The sequence below is a fragment of the Salmo salar genome, chromosome 03, assembly GCF_965601325.2.
Source record: "Salmo salar chromosome 03, fSalSal1, whole genome shotgun sequence".
Classification (NCBI taxonomy): domain Eukaryota; kingdom Metazoa; phylum Chordata; class Actinopteri; order Salmoniformes; family Salmonidae; genus Salmo; species Salmo salar.
In genome coordinates, this window is record NC_138293.1 from 36,787,668 (window position 1) to 36,807,398 (window position 19,731).

Sequence of the window (19,731 nt, forward strand, 5' to 3'; positions counted from 1 at the left end):
TAAACAAATCCCTCACCAATAATCGTATGTCTATAAAAGCTGCATTCAGGTATAGGCTACAATTAATACAATACAAGACAACACGATACTATTTCAGATTTACATCAGAAATGTATTTTCAGTCTGTCTACATTAAGCAATCCGTCTTGTGACGACAGCTCTCCCTCTAAAACGGGTGGTTTCTCCCAAGATGATGTTGCAGATCCCTTTAAAATCTCTTGACCGCTGCCTCTGCGACGAAGTTTGGAGCGGAGCCGATCGGCGTTAATGAGAGACGTTGCTGGAAATGACAATCTTCATTTTTTGGCAGAACTGCTTTTGCGATTAAATGTATTGAACGAATTACGAGTTTGGCGTTGAAGATATTCTCACAAACTGGACTCATTAATAATTCTGCTACTGAACTGTCTAATCTGAAGTAGGACGCATAGGCTCCTAAAACGAATCGCCATTGTGATCCTTTCACTCTGGTGCAAGAGAAAGTTGTATTTTTCACGCATCGTGAGAAAGGGAAAGGTATCCCACAAAACGATTAGGAATTGAAACGTTTGGAACGGGATGTTTTATCCCTCTTAAATCCTATTCTACGTCGAAATGGATCAGGCACCTCCAGGTATTTATTGGATCTGTATTCTATTAAAATGCCTATCACATTTTATTAACCGCTTATGATAGAAAGTTGACATATGGCCAGTTGTGCACACACAGGTGTTGCCCCCACCCCCCCATGTGTTTTGCCCAGGCATGCATAGCGCAATTCGCTGCTTGGCAATTACGTAATACTTTTGTCGTTGACGCGGTGGATTCGCTCATTCTCAGTCTTGCTTTGTCTTTCCAACGATATATATCAAAATTAAACATGGTATTTTGGGTCATAGGTTGATGAAATTCTCTCTAACATATTATTATGTTATAATAACGCGTTTTACCAGCGCGTAAACAATGTTGAGTGGAGAAGAAATGCCGCATGAAATGACTGCTTTGTTCCCCCTTTTCTCTAGTCTACTGTAGTTAATTCGTGCGCAACCACTGAAAGCCTACCAGACCAGACTAGGCAACTTGTCGCATGACTTACTTTGAAACTGCCAATGGATGGCTGTATGCTACTTGATGTGATATTGCATTTATTATTATCACATATTGTCATTTTTTTAAATTCAGCTGTCTCCATGGGATTACAGTGAATGACATAGCCATAGCCTGTTTAGAACTGGCTGGTGTCAAAAGAAAGAGGGACAATTTCCAATGCTTCTTGAATTAAAATAAAGAGAATATGATATTTATATCTGGGCTTTTACGAAGTCTATTCTTCATATACTGTATTTGTGTATTACTTTACTTCATGACACCCTCTGGAATGAGGGCTTGGGGTACAGTCACAAGTCATACAGTTTAGGAATCCAGGCTTTCAGCTTTTGCTGCTACAGGTTCCTAAAATGCACTTTTGGCCTGTAGTGAAACATAATGCAAATATCGTCCTTCACCTCAATATGGAAAAGCTAAGAGGGTTTTGAAAGTCCTGCGGTAAAGAAAAATATAATAGTTTTATAGAGGATCATAACTTTAGTGTCCTTCCAGAAAATGGATGGTTTTGGGGCAGTTGCAGAATTTGGACACAAGACAACCAGGGGATGTAAAATTGACCCTGTCTGAAGTTATGCCTACATTTGCACTTTACTGACAGAGAAAAAATGTGCTGAATTTGCAGCATTTACATTTGGTTGCATTAGCTTCTTTGTTGGTTTTTCAGACTTGTTGACAAATATGTGAAATCTATTTCCCCTGCAAGAAGAAATACTAAAAGCCAACTTTGTGAGTGAACCTATGTTGGACATGCCTAGGCATGTCTGGAGATTTGACAAGCTTGCAAAGAGTGTATGTGGGGAGGGGGGGGGGGGGGGGGGGGTTGTTTTGTTGTGTGGGGGATTATTCATTTAAACAGCTGTGGGTCTGCCTGTGGTGATAGTGAGGTGACAGTTTATGTTTGCAGTTATATCACTTCCTCTCAAACTAATCATTATCTCAGGAAACTGTCATCCTGATCGCTCTCTTTCTCTCTCAGCTCTCCCTCCTAGGTCAACAAAGCCCATGACCTCCTCCATGGGCCACAACTGCCTCAGGGAAGCCCCAGTCTTTCCCCTTCAAGATGCCGAGTGGTACTGGGGAGACATTTCCAGGGAGGAAGTCAACGAGAAGCTCTGCAACACACCTGACGGTTCCTTCCTAGTTCGTGACGCTTCCACTAAGACACAAGGAGACTTCACGCTAACGCTGAGGAAAGACGGCCACAGCAAGTTGATAAAGATCTACCACCGTGAGGGGAAGTACGGATTCTCAGAGCCCCTGACCTTCAGCTCCGTGGTGGAGCTCATCTGGCACTACCAGCACCATCCTCTGGTGGAGTACAACGCTGTGCTTGACGTCATGCTCACACACCCCGTATCCCGCTTCCAACAGGTAGGCAGGAGACACCCACCCACACCTCTCATCTACCCTCAGTCTCCAGAATGTTTGTGTCCATTTTGAGATGGAAATTTGTGAGGGAGTGAAATTTGCCTTTGGTTTCCTAAGTAAATGGAAGATAATCATCATACACAGACAAGTAATTAGTTGTCTGCTGTATTACATATGTCTGCCTGTCTGTACCCAGGATGAGCTGGTGGAAGAGGACAGTGTTGACGTGGCCGGGAGGAAGCTCCAGGAGTACCACAGTCAGTATCAGGAGAAGAGTCAAGAATTTGACCGTCTATACGAGGCCTACAGTAAAACCTCACAGGAGATCCAGATGAAGAGAACAGCGATAGATGCCTTCAATGAGACCATGCTGATCTTCGAGGAGCAGTGTCGTGAGCAGGAGCGTTACGGGGAGGAGTGTGAGAGGAGCAGTCGATCTGAGGGAACAGAGAAGGACCTGGAGAGGTGAGTCTGGCAAACTAAGGCAACGACATCGCTACGTCTCTCCACATGGAGTCTCCACATATGCTTATAGTGTGGATAGATAGATGTCTCTTTGTTGTTTCCTCCTTCCAACATGCATGCAGCTATGTTTCAGCTCAGTGGCGTGACCCATGACCCATCTTTTGACCTCTTATGACCATTGACATTTGCCCTTCCAGCTTCCTGATGAACTATGAGAAGCTGAAGTCTCGGCTGGGGGAGATCTACAACAGTAAGGTCCACCTGGAGCAGGACTTGAGGTCCCAGGTCCAGGACTATAGAGAGACAGACAGGAGGATCAACAGCCTCAGGCCTGACCTCATAGAGCTACGCAACATCAGGGACCAGTACTTCAAGTAAGTTAAAATACTTCTATTCTGTTTTATTCAATTTTATTCCAATCACTGTTAATGAAAAGTAGCTTTTTTCAATCCCTTCCCACTGGGCAAAAAGTAATTGAATCAACATTGTTTCCACGTCATTTCAACAAAAAATATATATGTGATGACGTTGAATCAACATAAGGGAATTTTGTATTTTTTTCACCAAACCTTTAACCTAAATCCAATGACATGGTGAAATGTTTTGTTGATTTCATGTTGAATTCACGTTAGTTGACAATTGAACTAAAATGTAATCAAAACTAGACATTGAAATGATGTGTTGGCACAGCCCAGTGGGTTGGCACAGACATTCATTTTTGGTCCCTTTGGTTTTTCAGTTGGCTGAATCACAAAGGTGTGCGACAGAAACGCATTAACGATTGGCTGGGGATCCAAGACGATAGCAGTGACGAGTAAGTATTTCATAGTATAGACCTGTAAATTCTTATAATACTTCATAATTGTACTTCGTTTTTGCTTAGAAATGCTTGTGGTGCATATACATGTTTAGAAATGATTAAATACACCTTTTTTTTAATAGTATGCTCACTATTTATGAATGATTGTTATCAATGAAAGGTTTTAACAATGCCCTCCCTGGTGTGTGTGCAGCACCTATGTGTTGAAGGGGGAACGGGAGAGGCTGGCGCACCATGATGAGGGGACCTGGTTCGTGGGAGAGCTGAGCAGGACGCAGGCTGAGGAGATGCTGATGGGCAAACCCACCGGAACCTTCCTGATCCGAGAGAGCAGCAAGCAGGGCTGCTACGCCTGCTCCGTAGTGTGAGTGTTCTCTTCCTGCGAGAAATGAACATTATGTAAATAGTCATGAAGGAAAGGAGATTAAGAAAAATATGTGAATACTCCTATACCGTATGAGATGGCTCTACTTTATAGGCTCTTGTAAAGCAGTTACTTCACTTTGATGCATGTTTCAAAGCTTAGGGGCTGCTACACTGGTACTAACATATCTTTCTATTGTAACCTTTCAGTGTGAATGAAGAAGTAAAGCATTGCATGATCTACAGCACGCCACGTGGTTACGGCTTCGCTGAGCCCTACGACCTCCACTGCTCTCTGAAGGAGCTCGTTCTGCACTACCGCCTCAACTCCCTGGCACAGCACAACCAGGCCTTGGACGTCCGGCTGGTGCACCCCGTCCACGTCACCCCTGTCTCGTCAGCTTCGCCCCGCACAGCCACAGAGGATTGCCTGCTACTAAAGACAGAGGAACACCATCTTCTACAGACTTCTACTAAACTACCCGCTGGACTCCCTGCAGCCGCTCCAGAGATGTAGACTAGACGGATGTGGGACCTGTTTGCGTTCTGTAGCTATCCTAGTAGGACAACTTGAGGGCGGATATGCTTGCGTACTGAAGCAACTTGAGGGCAGATGTGTTTGCTTAGTGAAGCAACTTGAGGGGGCGGACGTGTTTGCGTACTGAAGCTATTCTACGGATTTGCACTAGGATGATTCCAACAGATTTGTGAATGTGATTTCACTTGATTGGAACTTTGACCGGAACTTGAATGTCAGCTGGGACTTTGTTTTTTTTATAAGATTCTGTTTGCTATTGTTGTTGGTTTGTTTTTTAGTTGTTTTTTTTTACCCATTTTTCACCTTTTCTTTTATGGGATACTATTTGTTTTCATTAGTGGGCCTGGTCATCCAGTGGATGACTGACTACATGTACTATATCATAAAATGTTTATATTTGTCAGGTGCTCTTTTTTATTTGGACTTCCAGGGCCCCATTTTGACAACACAAAGAACTGGTGCTAATATAAAATGAGACCGTAATACACCCAATACCTTGGAATTTTCGATTTATTTTCAAATACGTGTTAATTGGTGTGATGTCCATGCATGGCAGATCATTAAAGTGGGTTTAGAATATAATGGTGCAGAAAAACAAGATGGCTGACTCGGTGGCATAGCTAGCTGTGGTACGTACCAAACTCGTTCTGAGTATTTGAGTACGTAGTCATGCACCTATAGGAACTGATGTAGCGCTGATTTTTTTCTGTTGTGAAATTATAACCCAGTTACCAGTTGATATCTACTGTACTGAATGTAGCATAAACAATTTTCAATATATTCTTAGAACAACATTCTACATATTGTACCCAATAACCAAAGCACTTGTTATTAGTGAGAAAATATGTGTCCCGACCAGAAAATTCAGTTTATGGTGATGGGGGGAAAAACACACCACACATGTGCTTGATCAAAACATAAATGGACTGTACGTTATATTCTGTTACTCAAAGTATAAGCTTTTTGTATTTTTAGATATATATTTTTTCTGAAATATGCCACAGAAGATGAAAGCTTGAGGAAAGTGCAATCCAACAGTATTTGTAATGTTAGAATTGAATGATTACGATTATCGGGGGTCATCAGCATTTGCCATAGAAATGCACTAACTCTTGATTGGTGGCGTTATTCATCTGATGATGAGACCTTTTAAGAACGTTTTTGTGTGAACTGCCAGAGGTGCGGAAGTGTTAATTCTGTCTCTATTACTTGAACTGTGGCATTGCTCAATACAGGCATTGAATGTTTCCTCATGACATATAGGCCTACATAGCTTAAGAGGAAAGGAATCCATGTTGTTCTTGGCACATTTGTCAAGTTTGAGGACAATAGACACTCTATTGAGATACTGTAAAACTTGTTTTTGTGGTTGGTTCGATGGAAGGTGTTTTAGTCTCTCTTAAAAACTTGACGGGAGGATTGAGGAAACTCCTTGGGCGACGTTAAGCAATATGAGATTATTAAAACCTTTTCTTGCTGAAAGACAATAAACTGATGAGGGTTTTTTGAACTTGTGTTGTCCTTGTTCCACTTCTTCCAAGTGTTTATTTATGCAACCAACCAATGACAATACATTTTCTATTTATGAAGGATTTATGAAGACTTCACTATGCCTTTAAATGGTGCTGCCAATCCTTCTATGCATGCAACACCTGAAACCAGTGAAATCTCTCACCTGAGCAGCTGCTTAGGGACAGATCATCACCCCAGCCTCAGGACATCCTTTCACCCCTCTATAAAATCCTGGTGTGATGAGAGTGAGAAGGGACATAGGGACAATCGTTATCTTATTAGCCAATTGGCAATCTCTATTCCCAGGACCTCAGGTCTGTTAGTGTAGGACCCAATAATTGATATGCAGTATATACTAGATGACTGAACAAGGGCCGCTGTTTTGAAGCCACCACGCCTCCATCTTGGAACTCCCCCACCTTTGTAAAAAATATTTTGGAATGTATTAATGTCTACATTTGTTTTTGCTGTTTATTCTACGACAGACACCTTAATGCATACTTTTGAATTACATTGTCAGCATTTTCCTTACAGTATAATTACAACAAAAAAATACTTAAATACATGTCATTATGTCCTTGAAACATTTCATGGAAATACTGTAGAATTCCATTCATTCCTATGGAGGACTGCTTCTTCTGGGGAGTGCCAATATGACCAACCAGTGGCTTCAAAGCCTTTCATTGGCCGATACATAGCATCAGCAATCCAGGGTTTATATTTTTTATATCAGTGGAAGACGCGAAGCGAGAGGATTTACTCCCAAAATCTGTCCGCGTGAGATAAACCCCTTTTTATATGGCGTTCTATGAGAGAGTGTCGAATTACTTAAGGCTTATTTCATCGAATAGAAGTTTCGGAAGGTTTAGGCTGTTACAAATGTACTGAAATAAGTAGATGCACGTGGCACTCTGGACTTTGTTGTGCCGTCATTCACACGCGTATCTGCCCTCTCATTGGCTAGAATGGTCCCACCTGGTCTTACTTTTCTTCTTCACTCATTAGGAACACCTTCCAAATATTGAGTTGCACCCCTATTTCCTTCATAACAGCCTAAATTCATTGGGGTATGGACTCTACAAGGTGTCGAAAGCGTTCCACAGGGATGCTGGCCCATGTTGACTCCAATGCTTCCCATAGTTGTGTCAAGTTGGCTGGATGTCCTTTGGGTGGTGGACCATTCTTGATTCACACAGGAAACTGTTGAGCATGAAAAACCCAGCCACGTTGCAGTTCTTGACACACTCAAACTGATGGGCCTTGTACCTACTACCATACCCCGTTCAAAGAAACTTAAATATTTTGTCTTGCCCATTCACCCTTTGAATGGCACACATACACAATTCATGTCTCAAGGCTTAAAAATCCTTATTTAACCTGTCTCCTCCCCTTCATCTACACTGATTGAAGTGGATTTAACAAGTGACATCAATAAGGGATCAACGCTTTCACCTGGATTAATCTGGTCAGTCTATGTGTCCACATCACCAACAAAATATCATGATCCAAACACACCAAGACAGTCGTGAAGAGGGCACAACAACACCTTTTCCCCTCAGGAGACTGAAAATATTTGGCATGTCCTTTCTCTTTGCTTATTTGACCTGTTCTTGCCATAATATGGACTTGGTCTTTTACCAAATAGGGCTGTATACCACTCCTACCTTGTCACAATACAACTGATTGACTCAAACTCATTAAGAAGGAAAGAAATTCCACAAATTAACTTTTAACAAGGCACACCTTTTAATTGAAATGCATTCCAGGAGACTACCTCATGAAGCTGGTTGAGAGAATGCCAAGAGTGTGCAAAGCTGTCAAATGAAGAATCTCACATTTGTTTAACACTTTTTTGGTTACTACAATGTAGAAAATAGTCAAAAATAAAGAAAAACCTTTGAATGAGTAGTTGTGTCCAAACTTTTGACTTGTACTGATATATATATATATATATATATATATATATATATATATATATATATATATATATATATATATAATATATATATATATATATATATATATATATATATATTATTATTTGTAATTTCTTTTACATACAATTAAGTATAATGATTATGGCTCTAGATTGCAAGGAAAAGTGGTTTCAGGTGTTTGAAAAATGCTAAATTCTGAGACTTATGGAAGCGGAACAGCTCCCCTCCGGACCACCGCCCCCCCCATCCTCACATACTTCGTGCCCCCTCTAACATAATGGGAGCATGATGCCCCTGAGGACAGAAACAGATATTCTGGGGGGATCCTCTCAGGTCCAGACCAAGGATTATACACTGAAAACTGTGTCAGTCAGCAGCATAGAGAGGAGAGGACAGCCTTCTTGGCTGGATGGATGGACCAGATGCAGTGGCGTCTGTGAGCTGCTGACTCACTACCAGGGTGTGTGTGTGTCAGTGTCTGTTCCTGATTAGAAAATGGACAGTAGGCAATTCACAGAGACAGATTGCACAGGTTTACTTTGCACTGCAACACTGAAAGTGACAGAATAGCAGCTCTGATTACACCTCCAACTTAACCTTTGTCCTATTAGCTGGTTTGAACTCTCTGACTGACTTGACCTGAAACTGTCTCCACCATAACCCTCATCACTTTCTCTCATGGTAATATTTGCAGATGTACATTCTTCCATTGATATTCATACTGTTTTATATACTGAACAAAAATATAAATGCAACATGCAACAATTTCAATAATTTTACTGAGTTACAGTTCATATAAGAAAATCATTCAATTGAAATAAATAAATTAGGCCCTAATCTATGGATTTCACATGACTGGGCAGGGACGCAGCCATGGGTGGGCCTGGAAGGGCCTGGAAGGGCCCACCCACTTGGGATCCAGGCCCACCCACCGGGGAGCCAGGTCCAGCCAATCAGAATGAGTTTTCCCCACAAAAGGGCTTTATTACAGACAGAAATACTCCTCAGTTTCATCAGCTGTCCGGGTGACTGGTCTCAGACAATCCCGCAGGTGAAGAAGCAGGATGTGGAGGTCTTAGGCTGGCGTGGTTACACGTGGTCTGTGAGGCCGGTTAGACGTGCTGCCAAAGGCAGTTTATGGTAGAGAAAGGAACATTACATTCTCTGGCAACAGCTCTGGTGGACATTCCTGCAGTCAGCATGCCAACTGCATGCTCCCTCAAAACTTGAGACATCTGTGGCATTGTGTTGTGTGACAAAACTGCACATTTTAGAGTGGCCTTTTATTGTTCCCAGCATAAGGTGCACCTTTGTAATGATCATGCTGTTTAATAAGATTCTTGATATGCCACACCTGTCAGGTGGATGGATTATCATGGCAAAGGATAAATAATAACAAGGATGTAAACAAATTTGTGCACAAAATTTGATAGAAATAAGCTTTTTTTGCATGTGGAAAATTTCTAGGATATTTTATTTCACCACATAAAACATGGCACCAGTACTTTACATGTCGCCCTAATATTTTGTTCAGTATATATTAAAAATGTTGTAATTTAGCAGACACTCTTATCCAGAGCAATTAGGTTTAAGTGCCTTGCTCAAGGGGACATTGCTTGATCTTTCACCAAGTCAACTCAGGGAGTTGGTTACTGGCCCAACGCTCTTAACAGCTAGGCTACCTGCCACCATTTCGTCTATGCCATCCATTGCTGTCTTACTATCATCATCCGTCCTTTGAAAAAACTTCTGAGCAAGGAGGGCTGGAGAATGAATTACCTTTATAGTCACACCTAAAATACACCATCAAACCTGCTCTCAGGCATTGGCAATTGAGCTATTCTCCTTCAGGTTTCCACAGCCAATGACGGCCCTCTTCCCTCTGTCTCCGTCTGCCTCTCCCGTTCCACATCAGCCTGGTCCACCAATGAAATGGCGATAGCTCACTAACTGGCAGCCAACCAGCAGCTAGTTGCTATGTTGGAGGCAGACTCTGTAGCCCAGTGACATTGACATGGTGATTATTTTTCTTTCACCAGCACAGGCTGCTGTGGAAAGCATGAAAGAAATTAGGTTAGGTATGCATACATTGTCATTTTGTAATACTGCAGAATCTTGAAGATCCCCAAACATTTAACCAAAAATGTCCTTAACTACTCATAACATTCAGGCAATTTTAACACAATCACAAATAAGAATAGGCCTATCTTCTCTATACAAATTGTTTTAGTGTAATTTCAACGCAGTAAAAATCGTATTTAATTACCTGTAATTTTATTATATCCATGCGTGCTTTGATTTTTACTTACCTTCTTAATTTTAGCCAGGCCTACTGTGTATTTTATCACATCTGTGCACACATCGTTCCATTGCTGAACCGCCAGTGTTGACAATAATTGATCCTATTTATTTGGTATTATATTAGCAATTTGACTGTCAATCCCATTCCTTCCTCAGGGCCATCACATAAACTAAATCTATAATGAATAATTATCCATTTCTAAACTACTTAGAATCCCTTTATAAATGCAATGAAGTTTTGTATTTTCCCATGTTTATGTAACCTTACATGGTTGTTTTTGGCCTGGCTTTTTGGCATCAACTACCTCTGGCACCTCTGGTCAGGTAAAGTAATGAGGCCGAACATTCAGCCTGACGTCCAGCTGGCTCAGCGGAGTTAGCAGCACCTGACTAACTGCCCTATGCTTGCTAACAAACAATCCAGGGGGATTTTAATCTAGCAAATAAGATCTGTGGGAGCCAGTTTGGCAGCTAGGGTATCCATCCTTCACATACTGTCCTCCTCTTAACTACACCACCTAACCAGGCTTCTTCACTCACCCTCAACATATCATTTTATTCATTCATGTATTTATTTATCCAGGATAGCCCTCTCTTAGTAGGCTAACAATTGCCACTGTTTCCCAAGCACGGAGTCCTCATTTCGATCCCACTTACGCTTACCTATTTCGTTTTTTGTACACATGCACCTTGTCTGACCTCTGATTTAACCTGCGGAAGCCCAAGTAGCCCCGATTCAGCCGCATGCTGACTTTTTCTTAAGCAGATGGTCGGGGGGGCGGGAACATAATTCTAAATAATTTTCACACTACAAATTGACCGCAAGAAGCCCAAACAGAAATAGTATATTTGACAAAAACTATGTCATTTCAAACCTTTTACATTGAGATTCCCACTGGGCACACCATGTCATTTCAACGTGGAGAATTGGGTCATATTTGGTGGATACGTTGATCAATGAGATTCCAAACTATTTTCACTTAACTCAAAAAGACAGCCAAAAGTTTGTTGAATTCCCAATGTGTTGTCAATCACTATGCTTTCAACCATCTAGAAGCACAACCAAATTCCAATGGAAAATCAATGTCCCATTTTTGGTTTGGTTGGCAACTAAATGTGTTATCTCTGCACTTTCAACCATTTAAAAGCACACCAAAGTTCAAATGGGGATGTCAGATATTTTGTTTATTCAAACAACAACTTAATATGTTATCACTGTGCTTGATCAAATAGCACAGCCAACTGACCTGGATTGCATTTAGTTGAGATTACATTAAAGTACATGGCGCAAGTGATCACTGTCATTTGAGATTCTGTGCAGATTATTATAGAAATTGTGAAGATTTCACTGACCTGCGACCCTGAACATGCACGCTTTCTATGATTACATAAGAAGATATTTATTGTTACAGTAACCTCAAAATGTGGCCACGTCTGGCCCTTAAATGTACACAGAAGGCTAAAATCAATAACATGCATGTCAATCTCTCCTGGCTCAAAGTAGAAGAGAGATTGACTACATCACTACTTGTCTTTGTGTGAAGTATTGACGTGTTGAAAACACAGAACTGTCTGTTCAAAAAACGAACACACTGCTCAGACACCCATACATACCCCACAAGACATGCCACCAGGGGTCTCTTCAAAGTCTCCAAGTCCAGACAAGGATTGAAAAGGATTTGCTAGTAGATTGTCGACTTGATTCATGATGATGATTGCTTGTCTAGCTTGCTAGCTAAGATTTTGAAAGTATGATGTTGACATGATCAGTCCAATCAAAGCTACGGTAGATATATCGTGATTTGACATTATTTTATCTGTGGCCAATGACCTTGAGCCTTCTTGGATGGGCACTTTTAATGTAAATCTATGGCAGCACCCAAGGGGCTGGAATTTTCGAGCTCTCTCCGTAGTGTCCCAATAAGTGACAGACCACTGAGCCAATCACAACGCAACTAGAAAAAATTACCAACCTCTGCTGGCTGCCCCACCACCACAGAAAACACTGAGCTAGGCTGAAACACTTGCATTTTGGAGCTGCTTTACTCAAGAAAGCAAAAAAAAGGACCATGTTTGTATGTGTGTATTTTTTAGCTAAACAGGTGGGGCTCAAAACAGGTGGCAATGCCCCACCGGTCCTGAATGACGGGTCACCACTGCTACTGATGGTATCCCCACAAGGTCACAAAATGGACTGCATTTAATATTAAGGAAATAGGTTACATGAGATGTAATAACTCACTGAATGGATATCAGGTGCAAATCATACACATTTAGTTTATAAAGGGCTTCTCTAGATGATGTGGAGAAGAAAAGATGACGCCAAGATGGATTTTCTTCTGAGGTAATTGAACCAATTTCTTGATTGTCTTGATTAATTGACCCTTTTAACCTTTGGGGCTTAAATTTAAATCAGAACGGTTTTCAGACTCTGAACATGGTTCCGGACAAAGTTCCAAACAATCAAATCATCCAAAAAATGAAAGAAGTAATGGCCTGTTGGACGAGAAATGTTCATTGAAGTCTATGTGTCGTCAGGCCCCAAAAAAACATATCTATTTAACGACGGTCCTCAGGTTTAGGTTTAATATTAACATTACATTTTTTTGTCATTTATACAGGAGTTCCCACATTTCTTGCTTCGTGACCCACCAATTGAGGTGGTTTTGAATCGCGACCCACAATGAGGGTTGAGCAGTGGAAAAAAAACATACACAAACCAAGAAAAATATATGAATAATATCCACTTCTTCAAAACATATAGGCCTAACTGAATGCAGATTTGAGTATGGGCTCTTGTGACCAATGTTAAGAAATTGACTGTATAATTATGAAATTATTAGTAACAAAGCAGGGTTTTTTTCTGGATAAAAAAGAGATGTAAGTGATGGGCAAGGCCATGGGCTGAACTCTATCTGGGCCATGGGCTGGAACATTTAAGGCCCTCATCTTGGCAGCTCAGTTTTAAAGCTAATATTCTGCAATTCTACAAAGTTGCCATGGAGCTGAGAGACAATGTTGCAGTTTTAATCTCATTTCCTGCAATTCTACGTATTTTTACATAGCTAATGCTGTGTTCTTTAGGCTCAAATATTATAACAAAATCAATGAGAGCCTGATTATCTAGCTTTTACTTTGGGGATTGTAAATTCTCAAAGATTACCTTACTGACTCTAAAATTATTTTGTGAGCCTTGCTGAAGGCCCTGACCTTAAAGATCTCATCCAAGCCTGTCTGTTTGACTCCAAGTACCTTGCTTACTATGGTGATAATCCTTCTCAGCATATTTTTCTGGCATTGCCAAACCAACAAAAAAATTCAAAAAGTTAAAATGCTCTCAGTGAAAGATTTGTAAAACAGAGTCAGTATAGTACAGTCAACATTAAAATATCCCAGCTTTTAGAGAAAATACACTCTCTTCTGGCCCTTTTTGTAGATCAGGTCTGCACATTTACTCCACTGAAGCTTATTGTGCAAGAGGACACCCAGATATTTGAATTCCTCTACAATCTATATTGTTCACTTCCTGAAGTCTATGCACATATCTTTGGTATTGTTGGTATTGAAGACCAAGTGTGATTCATCACACCACTCTACAAAGTCATTTAGGACTAGGCCATGGTGTTCCTCGTTATCATGCAGCAGGCTGATCAAGGCAATGTCTTCAGTGAACATGGCGAGGTGTCTGTCAGGATGGGAACTTACAACTGTTGGTGTACAGATATACAGGAGTGGGGACAAAACACATCCCTGTGGGGAGCCTGTGTTGGTGGTGCGTTTGTCTGACACGTGGGGACCCACCTTGACCCGCTGTGAAAACCAGCCCCCCATCTAAGGAGAAGTCCCTTATGAGTCTCTGTGCCTGAATGTAAGGCTGAATTGTATTGAAGGCAGAAAAAAGGTCAACAAACAGAACCTTGAAAAGGAATTTGGCGCCCTCTAGAAGTCGATAGACTATGTTGAGGAGAGTAATAAAGGCATCTTCAACTCCTCTGCTGGACTGATAATCAAAGTGAAAGGGGTTGAGAAACTGCTGGGTGGCGCTGAGGATCTGACTTTTCATAATCGTCAAGGAGACAGCGGGATTAGATGCTATTATTAAAAAATATATATACGTTCTTTTATCTTTTCAAAATACTTTTTATTTGGTTTTAGTCATTGAAGTTGACACTAAAAGTGTTTTTCCATCCCAAAAAGTATTGCATTTTTTTTTATACAGAAAATGTAATCCCGCGGCCCACCTGGACCCCTGCCAAGACCCACAAGTGGGTCCCGACCCACAGTTTGGGAACCACTGATTTAGCAGACGCTCTTATCCAGAGCCTCTTACAGTTCAAATTCACTCTTCGTACTGTAGCCTACAAATAGTATAAACAAGCTTACAGGCTACAGGCTTACTGTCCCGATTCTGCGCTAATTGACGTATCTGATTAGCCAATTGTTCCACACAGATAACGTTCATAATATGAATAGCTTAAGTACCAATAAATTGTATTAACTTAAGTCGATGTTGAATCTACTTATCTCAAGATCTACTTATCTGCCCCAACAGATCCACAGACAACACAATCGCCATTGCACAGCACACTGCCCTATCCCACCTGGACAAGAGGAATACGTATGGGAGAAAGATGTTCATCGACTACAGCTCAGCTTTCAACACCATAGTGCCTCCAAGCTCATTACTAAGCTCAGGGCCCTGGGTCTGAACCCCTCCCTGTGCAACTGGGTCCTAGACGTCTTGACGGCCAAACCCAGGTTGTGAAGGTAAGCAATAAAACCTCCACCATGCTGATCCTCAACACGGAGACCCCACATGGGTGAATGCTCAGCCCCCTCCTGTACTCCCTGTCCCCATAACTGTGTGGCTACACACGTCTCCAACTCAGTCATCAAGTTTGCTGATGAAACAACAGTGGGAGGCCTGATTACCAACAACGATGAGACAGCCTACAGGGAGGAAGTGAGAGCCCTGGCGGAGTGGTTCCAGGAAAATAACCTTTCCCTCAACGTCAACAAAATGAAGGAGCTGATCATGGACCATAGGAGACAGCAGAGATGGGGCCACAGTGGAGAGGGTCAAAAGCTTGATGTTCCTCTGCGTGCATATAACTGAGGACCTGAAATGGTCCCTCCACACTGACACCGCAGTGAAGAAGCAGCAACAGCGCCTCTTCAACCTCAGGAGGGTCAAGAAATTCTGCTTGGCCCCTAAGACCGTCACAAACTTCTACAGATGCACCAGAGAGCATTCTGTCGGGCTGTATCACCGCCTGGTACAGAAACGGCACCACCCGCAACCGCAGTGGTCTCCAGTGGTGCAGTCAGCCCAACACATCACCAGGGGCACACTGACTGCCCTCCAGGACATCCACAGCACCCGATGTCACAGGAAGGCCAAGAAGATCATCAAGGACCTCAGCCACACAATCCACGGCCTGTTCACCCTGCTACCATCTATCTCTTACATTTTGTAGGTATTTTCTTAAAACTGCATTGTTGGTTAAGGGCTTGTAAGTAAGCATTTCACCGTAAGGTCTGCACCTGTTGTATTCGGCGCATGTGACAAATACCATTTTATTTTGATTTGATAAAAGCTGGGACTGACAGACTGAAAAACACCTATCTCCAGGCCATCAGACCGTTGAACAGTCATCACTAGCAGGCCTCCGTCCGGTACCCTGCCTTGCACCTTAGAGACTGCTGCCCCATGTACATAGAGTCACTGAACACTGCTCACATTAATAATGTTCACATAATGTTTATTGTAGTTAGAAAAAGATACAATTAGCATTCCTGCAACATTATTTTGTTGACATTTTATTTGATCTGAGAAATTAAGCTAATTGATCACTCAGTATATATGTACAGTGCATTCAGAAAGTATTCAGACCCCTTGACATTTTCCACATATTGTTACAACCTTATTCTAAAATGTATTCAATAGTTTTTCCCCCCTCATCAATCTACACACAATACCCCATAATGACAAAGGGTTTTAGATTTTATTGCAAATGTATTAAAATTAAAAACTGAAATATCACATTTACATAAGTATTCAGACTCTTTACTCAGTACTTTGTTGAAGCACCTTTGGCAGCAATTACAGATTCAAGTCTTCTTGGGTATGACACTACAAGCTTTGCACACCTGTATTTGGGGAGTTTCTCCCATTCTTCTCTGCAGATCCTCTCAAGCTCTGTCAGGTTGAATGGGGAGCGTTGCTGCACAGCTATTTTCAGATCTCTCCAGAGATGTTCAATCAAGGTTCAAGTCTGGGCTCTGACTGGGCCACTCAAGGACATTCAGAGACTTGTCCCAAAGCCACTCCTGCATTGTCTTGGCTGTGTGCTTAGGGTCATTGTCCTGTTGGAAGGTGAACCTTCGCCCCAGTCTGAGGTCCTGAGCGCTCTGGAGCAGGTTTTCATCAAGGATCTCTCTGTACTTTGCGCCGTTCATCTTTCCCTCGATCCTGACTAGTCTCCCAGTCCCTGCCGCTGAAAAACCATCCCCACAGCATGATGCTGCTGATGGGGGTCACCTTGGGGTCATGATAGGGGCTGCACCAAATTATTAATGTATTATAATAATTGATTATTCTTATGTTGTATTAATAGAAGGGGAAGGGCTATAAGACCCTCCCCCACTACATTTATAGGGTCTTGGACCACATATTAGCAATATATGCATTATGAGGTTTAATACTGTTCCACAGTTCTTTTCTAGTCTTGGCCTCTTATAGAAACGGTCTGAGCATATTGCAGTCAAAATAGGATGTCTGTTGAAAAGCGTCTTATGGCTTAAAGAGATACATAGACACAGACCCCTGCAGGGGAGTAAATAGATAAGAGACAAGTCAGACACACTGTAAGCCACACATGAATGGAAAATTACTGCTGAGCCCTTAGAAAACACTGGACTATTGTTTTCTCCTGCAAGTTTGTATAACTGTATATGCATGGGCTTGGTCTCATGAGTAGAAGGTGTAATGGTAGGCAGTTACACCACTAGGGGTCGACTGCAAGTATATTAAAGCAACTTTGACCTTTATTTTGCAGAACTTACTCTGAAACATGCATGCTGTGTTTTCGTCAACTTCTGTCTGCAATTGCATAAATAAAGGTTTGATTGATTTACTTAAAGAAGATATTGTCTGACTGCTGATTTCACCAATAAGCCAATTTTCAATTTTATTTATTTTTTATTTAACCTTTATTTAACCAGGTAGGCTAGTCGAGAACAAGTTCTCATTTGCAACTGCGACTTGGCCAAGATAAAGCATAGCAGTTTGACACATACAACACAGAGTTACACATGGAATGAACAAAACATACAGTCAATAATACGGTAGAAAAAATAAAACAAAAGTCTATATACAGTGAGTGCAAATTAGGTAATGACTGACAAGGAACAAGGAACCTACCCCAACACCATGCTTCACTGTAGGGATGGTGCCAGGTTTCCTCCAGACGTGACGCTTGGTATCCAGGCCAAAGAGTTCATTCTTGGTTTCATCAGACTAGAGAATCTTGTTTCTCACGGTATGAGTCATTTAGGTGCCTTTTGGCAAACTCCAAGTGGGCTGTCATCTGCCTTTTACTGAGGAGTGGCTTCTGTCTGGCCACTCTACCATAAAGGCCTGATTGGAGGAGTGCTGCAGAGATGGCTGTCCTTCTGGGAAGTTCTCCCATCTCCACAGAGGAACTCTGGAGCTATGTCATAGTGACCATCAGGTTCTTGTTCACCATCGGGTTTGGCTGGGCGGCCAGCTCTAGGAAGAGTCTTGGTGGTTCCAAACTTCTACCATTTAAGAATGATGGAGGCCACTGTGTTCTTGGGGACCTTAAATTCTGCAGAAATGTTTTGGTACCCTTCCCCCTTCTGAATCCCTTTTCAAGGGATTCAGAACCCTTGAAAAGTCAAGGGTTCTGAATCCTTTCTAAATGCACTGTACATACTGCATTCTCGACATAGCTCATCCTATATAACTACTGCTGTACATACCTTTTTTCTACTTACATATTGTCCAAATTGTCTATACACACACCACATATTTATATTCTGGACTCTGGCATTTCTTGTTTTGTTATTGCTTGTTCTGATGTTTCTTAATTTCTTGTTTATTCTTCCTTGGGAGGGTATATTTGTGTATTAGTATTGTACAGTTAGACATTGACTGCACTGCTTGAGATAAAAACACATGCATTTCACTGCACTTGCTTTAACATCTGCTCATCTGTGTAAGTGACAAGTAAACTTTGATTTGAAGTCTGAATTTGGCCCTATGTGCATGAAGAGGCCATGACCTGCCCAGCTCAATTAAAAACACTCACTCTTCGTCCTGCTATTTAACTATCAACAGCACTTTCAGTCTTGGGCAATAACAAACAGAATGCAGATAGGGAGGGATATTGCAAACTAGGCATTTCTTGCTTCTCTTATGACCAAGTGCTACTACATGCAGGATTATCATGAGGATAATCATGTGGTTTTAACTACGGTTGTGACCTGCATGTTGGTAGGCAAGCAGGCAGCAATGCAGGCTTTTGGTTCCAGCGTCTTCGGCCCAGGCCCTTATTGCTGCCGATTGTGATGTTTCACTTGCGCACTAAAGGCAATGCTGCCGTCTAGTGGTGTTGATATGATTAGATGTTTGGTATTTGCTTAGTTAGGCCTAGTCATTAAACTCAAGACCGTCGATCCAGAAAAGTATGAGGAAGTTGCCTGCAGCAAGTAACTAGCTAGCTAACTAGAGAAATTGAGGACGACTAGCAAGAAACTGTGCAGGTTGGTGTATTATATTTTCTTTGTGAAGAAAAGGTTCCATTTCAGCAATTTCGATAGTCATGATTTTCCATTCAAATAATAAAATGATCTGACCCCATCTCTTACATACCTGCAGAAAAATGTAGCGCGCCTGCTAAGTTCAGTTTGCTTTATAGGAAAGATGTTGTCATGAGCCGGTTTACAGTTTGAACCAGATCAGATGGTGGTGATGATATAAAGACAAGGGACTTTTTGGTGACTGATACATGCACAGTTATATGCATTGACTTTAACTTTAAAGGAGATAAGAATCAAAAAACACAGTTGAAGACAAAAGCAACACGCAGAACAGGAGAAAATATTTGTCACTTGAATCATTATGATGGTATTTGTTATATACCAGCATGTTACAATATGTATATGTTATGTTTGAGATTGTGTCATCTTTCAGCGTGCCCTTTCGCTTGTGCTCTTCTCCCTAGAGTCAGACGTGTCTGCTTGGAGAGTCCTGCACCATGAAGCAGTAGTATGTGTATACAGTCTCTGTGACACCACCCCTGTCTCTGTCCTGGTGA

The 19,731-nt window shown here is 41.6% G+C and overlaps 1 protein-coding gene across 1 annotated transcript; it reads left to right on the top strand.

Moving 5' to 3' along the window:
- The first annotated feature begins 215 nt into the window (after positions 1-215).
- On the top strand, positions 216-6,150 carry LOC106600405 (phosphatidylinositol 3-kinase regulatory subunit gamma). Its single transcript, XM_014191720.3, has 7 exons — positions 216-613; positions 2,063-2,457; positions 2,651-2,919; positions 3,117-3,293; positions 3,659-3,733; positions 3,933-4,103; positions 4,313-6,150. The coding sequence occupies exons 1-7, from the start codon at positions 595-597 to the stop codon at positions 4,617-4,619; spliced, it is 1,413 nt and encodes a 470-aa protein (XP_014047195.2). The 5' UTR covers positions 216-594; the 3' UTR covers positions 4,620-6,150.
- The last annotated feature ends 13,581 nt before the right edge of the window (positions 6,151-19,731 follow it).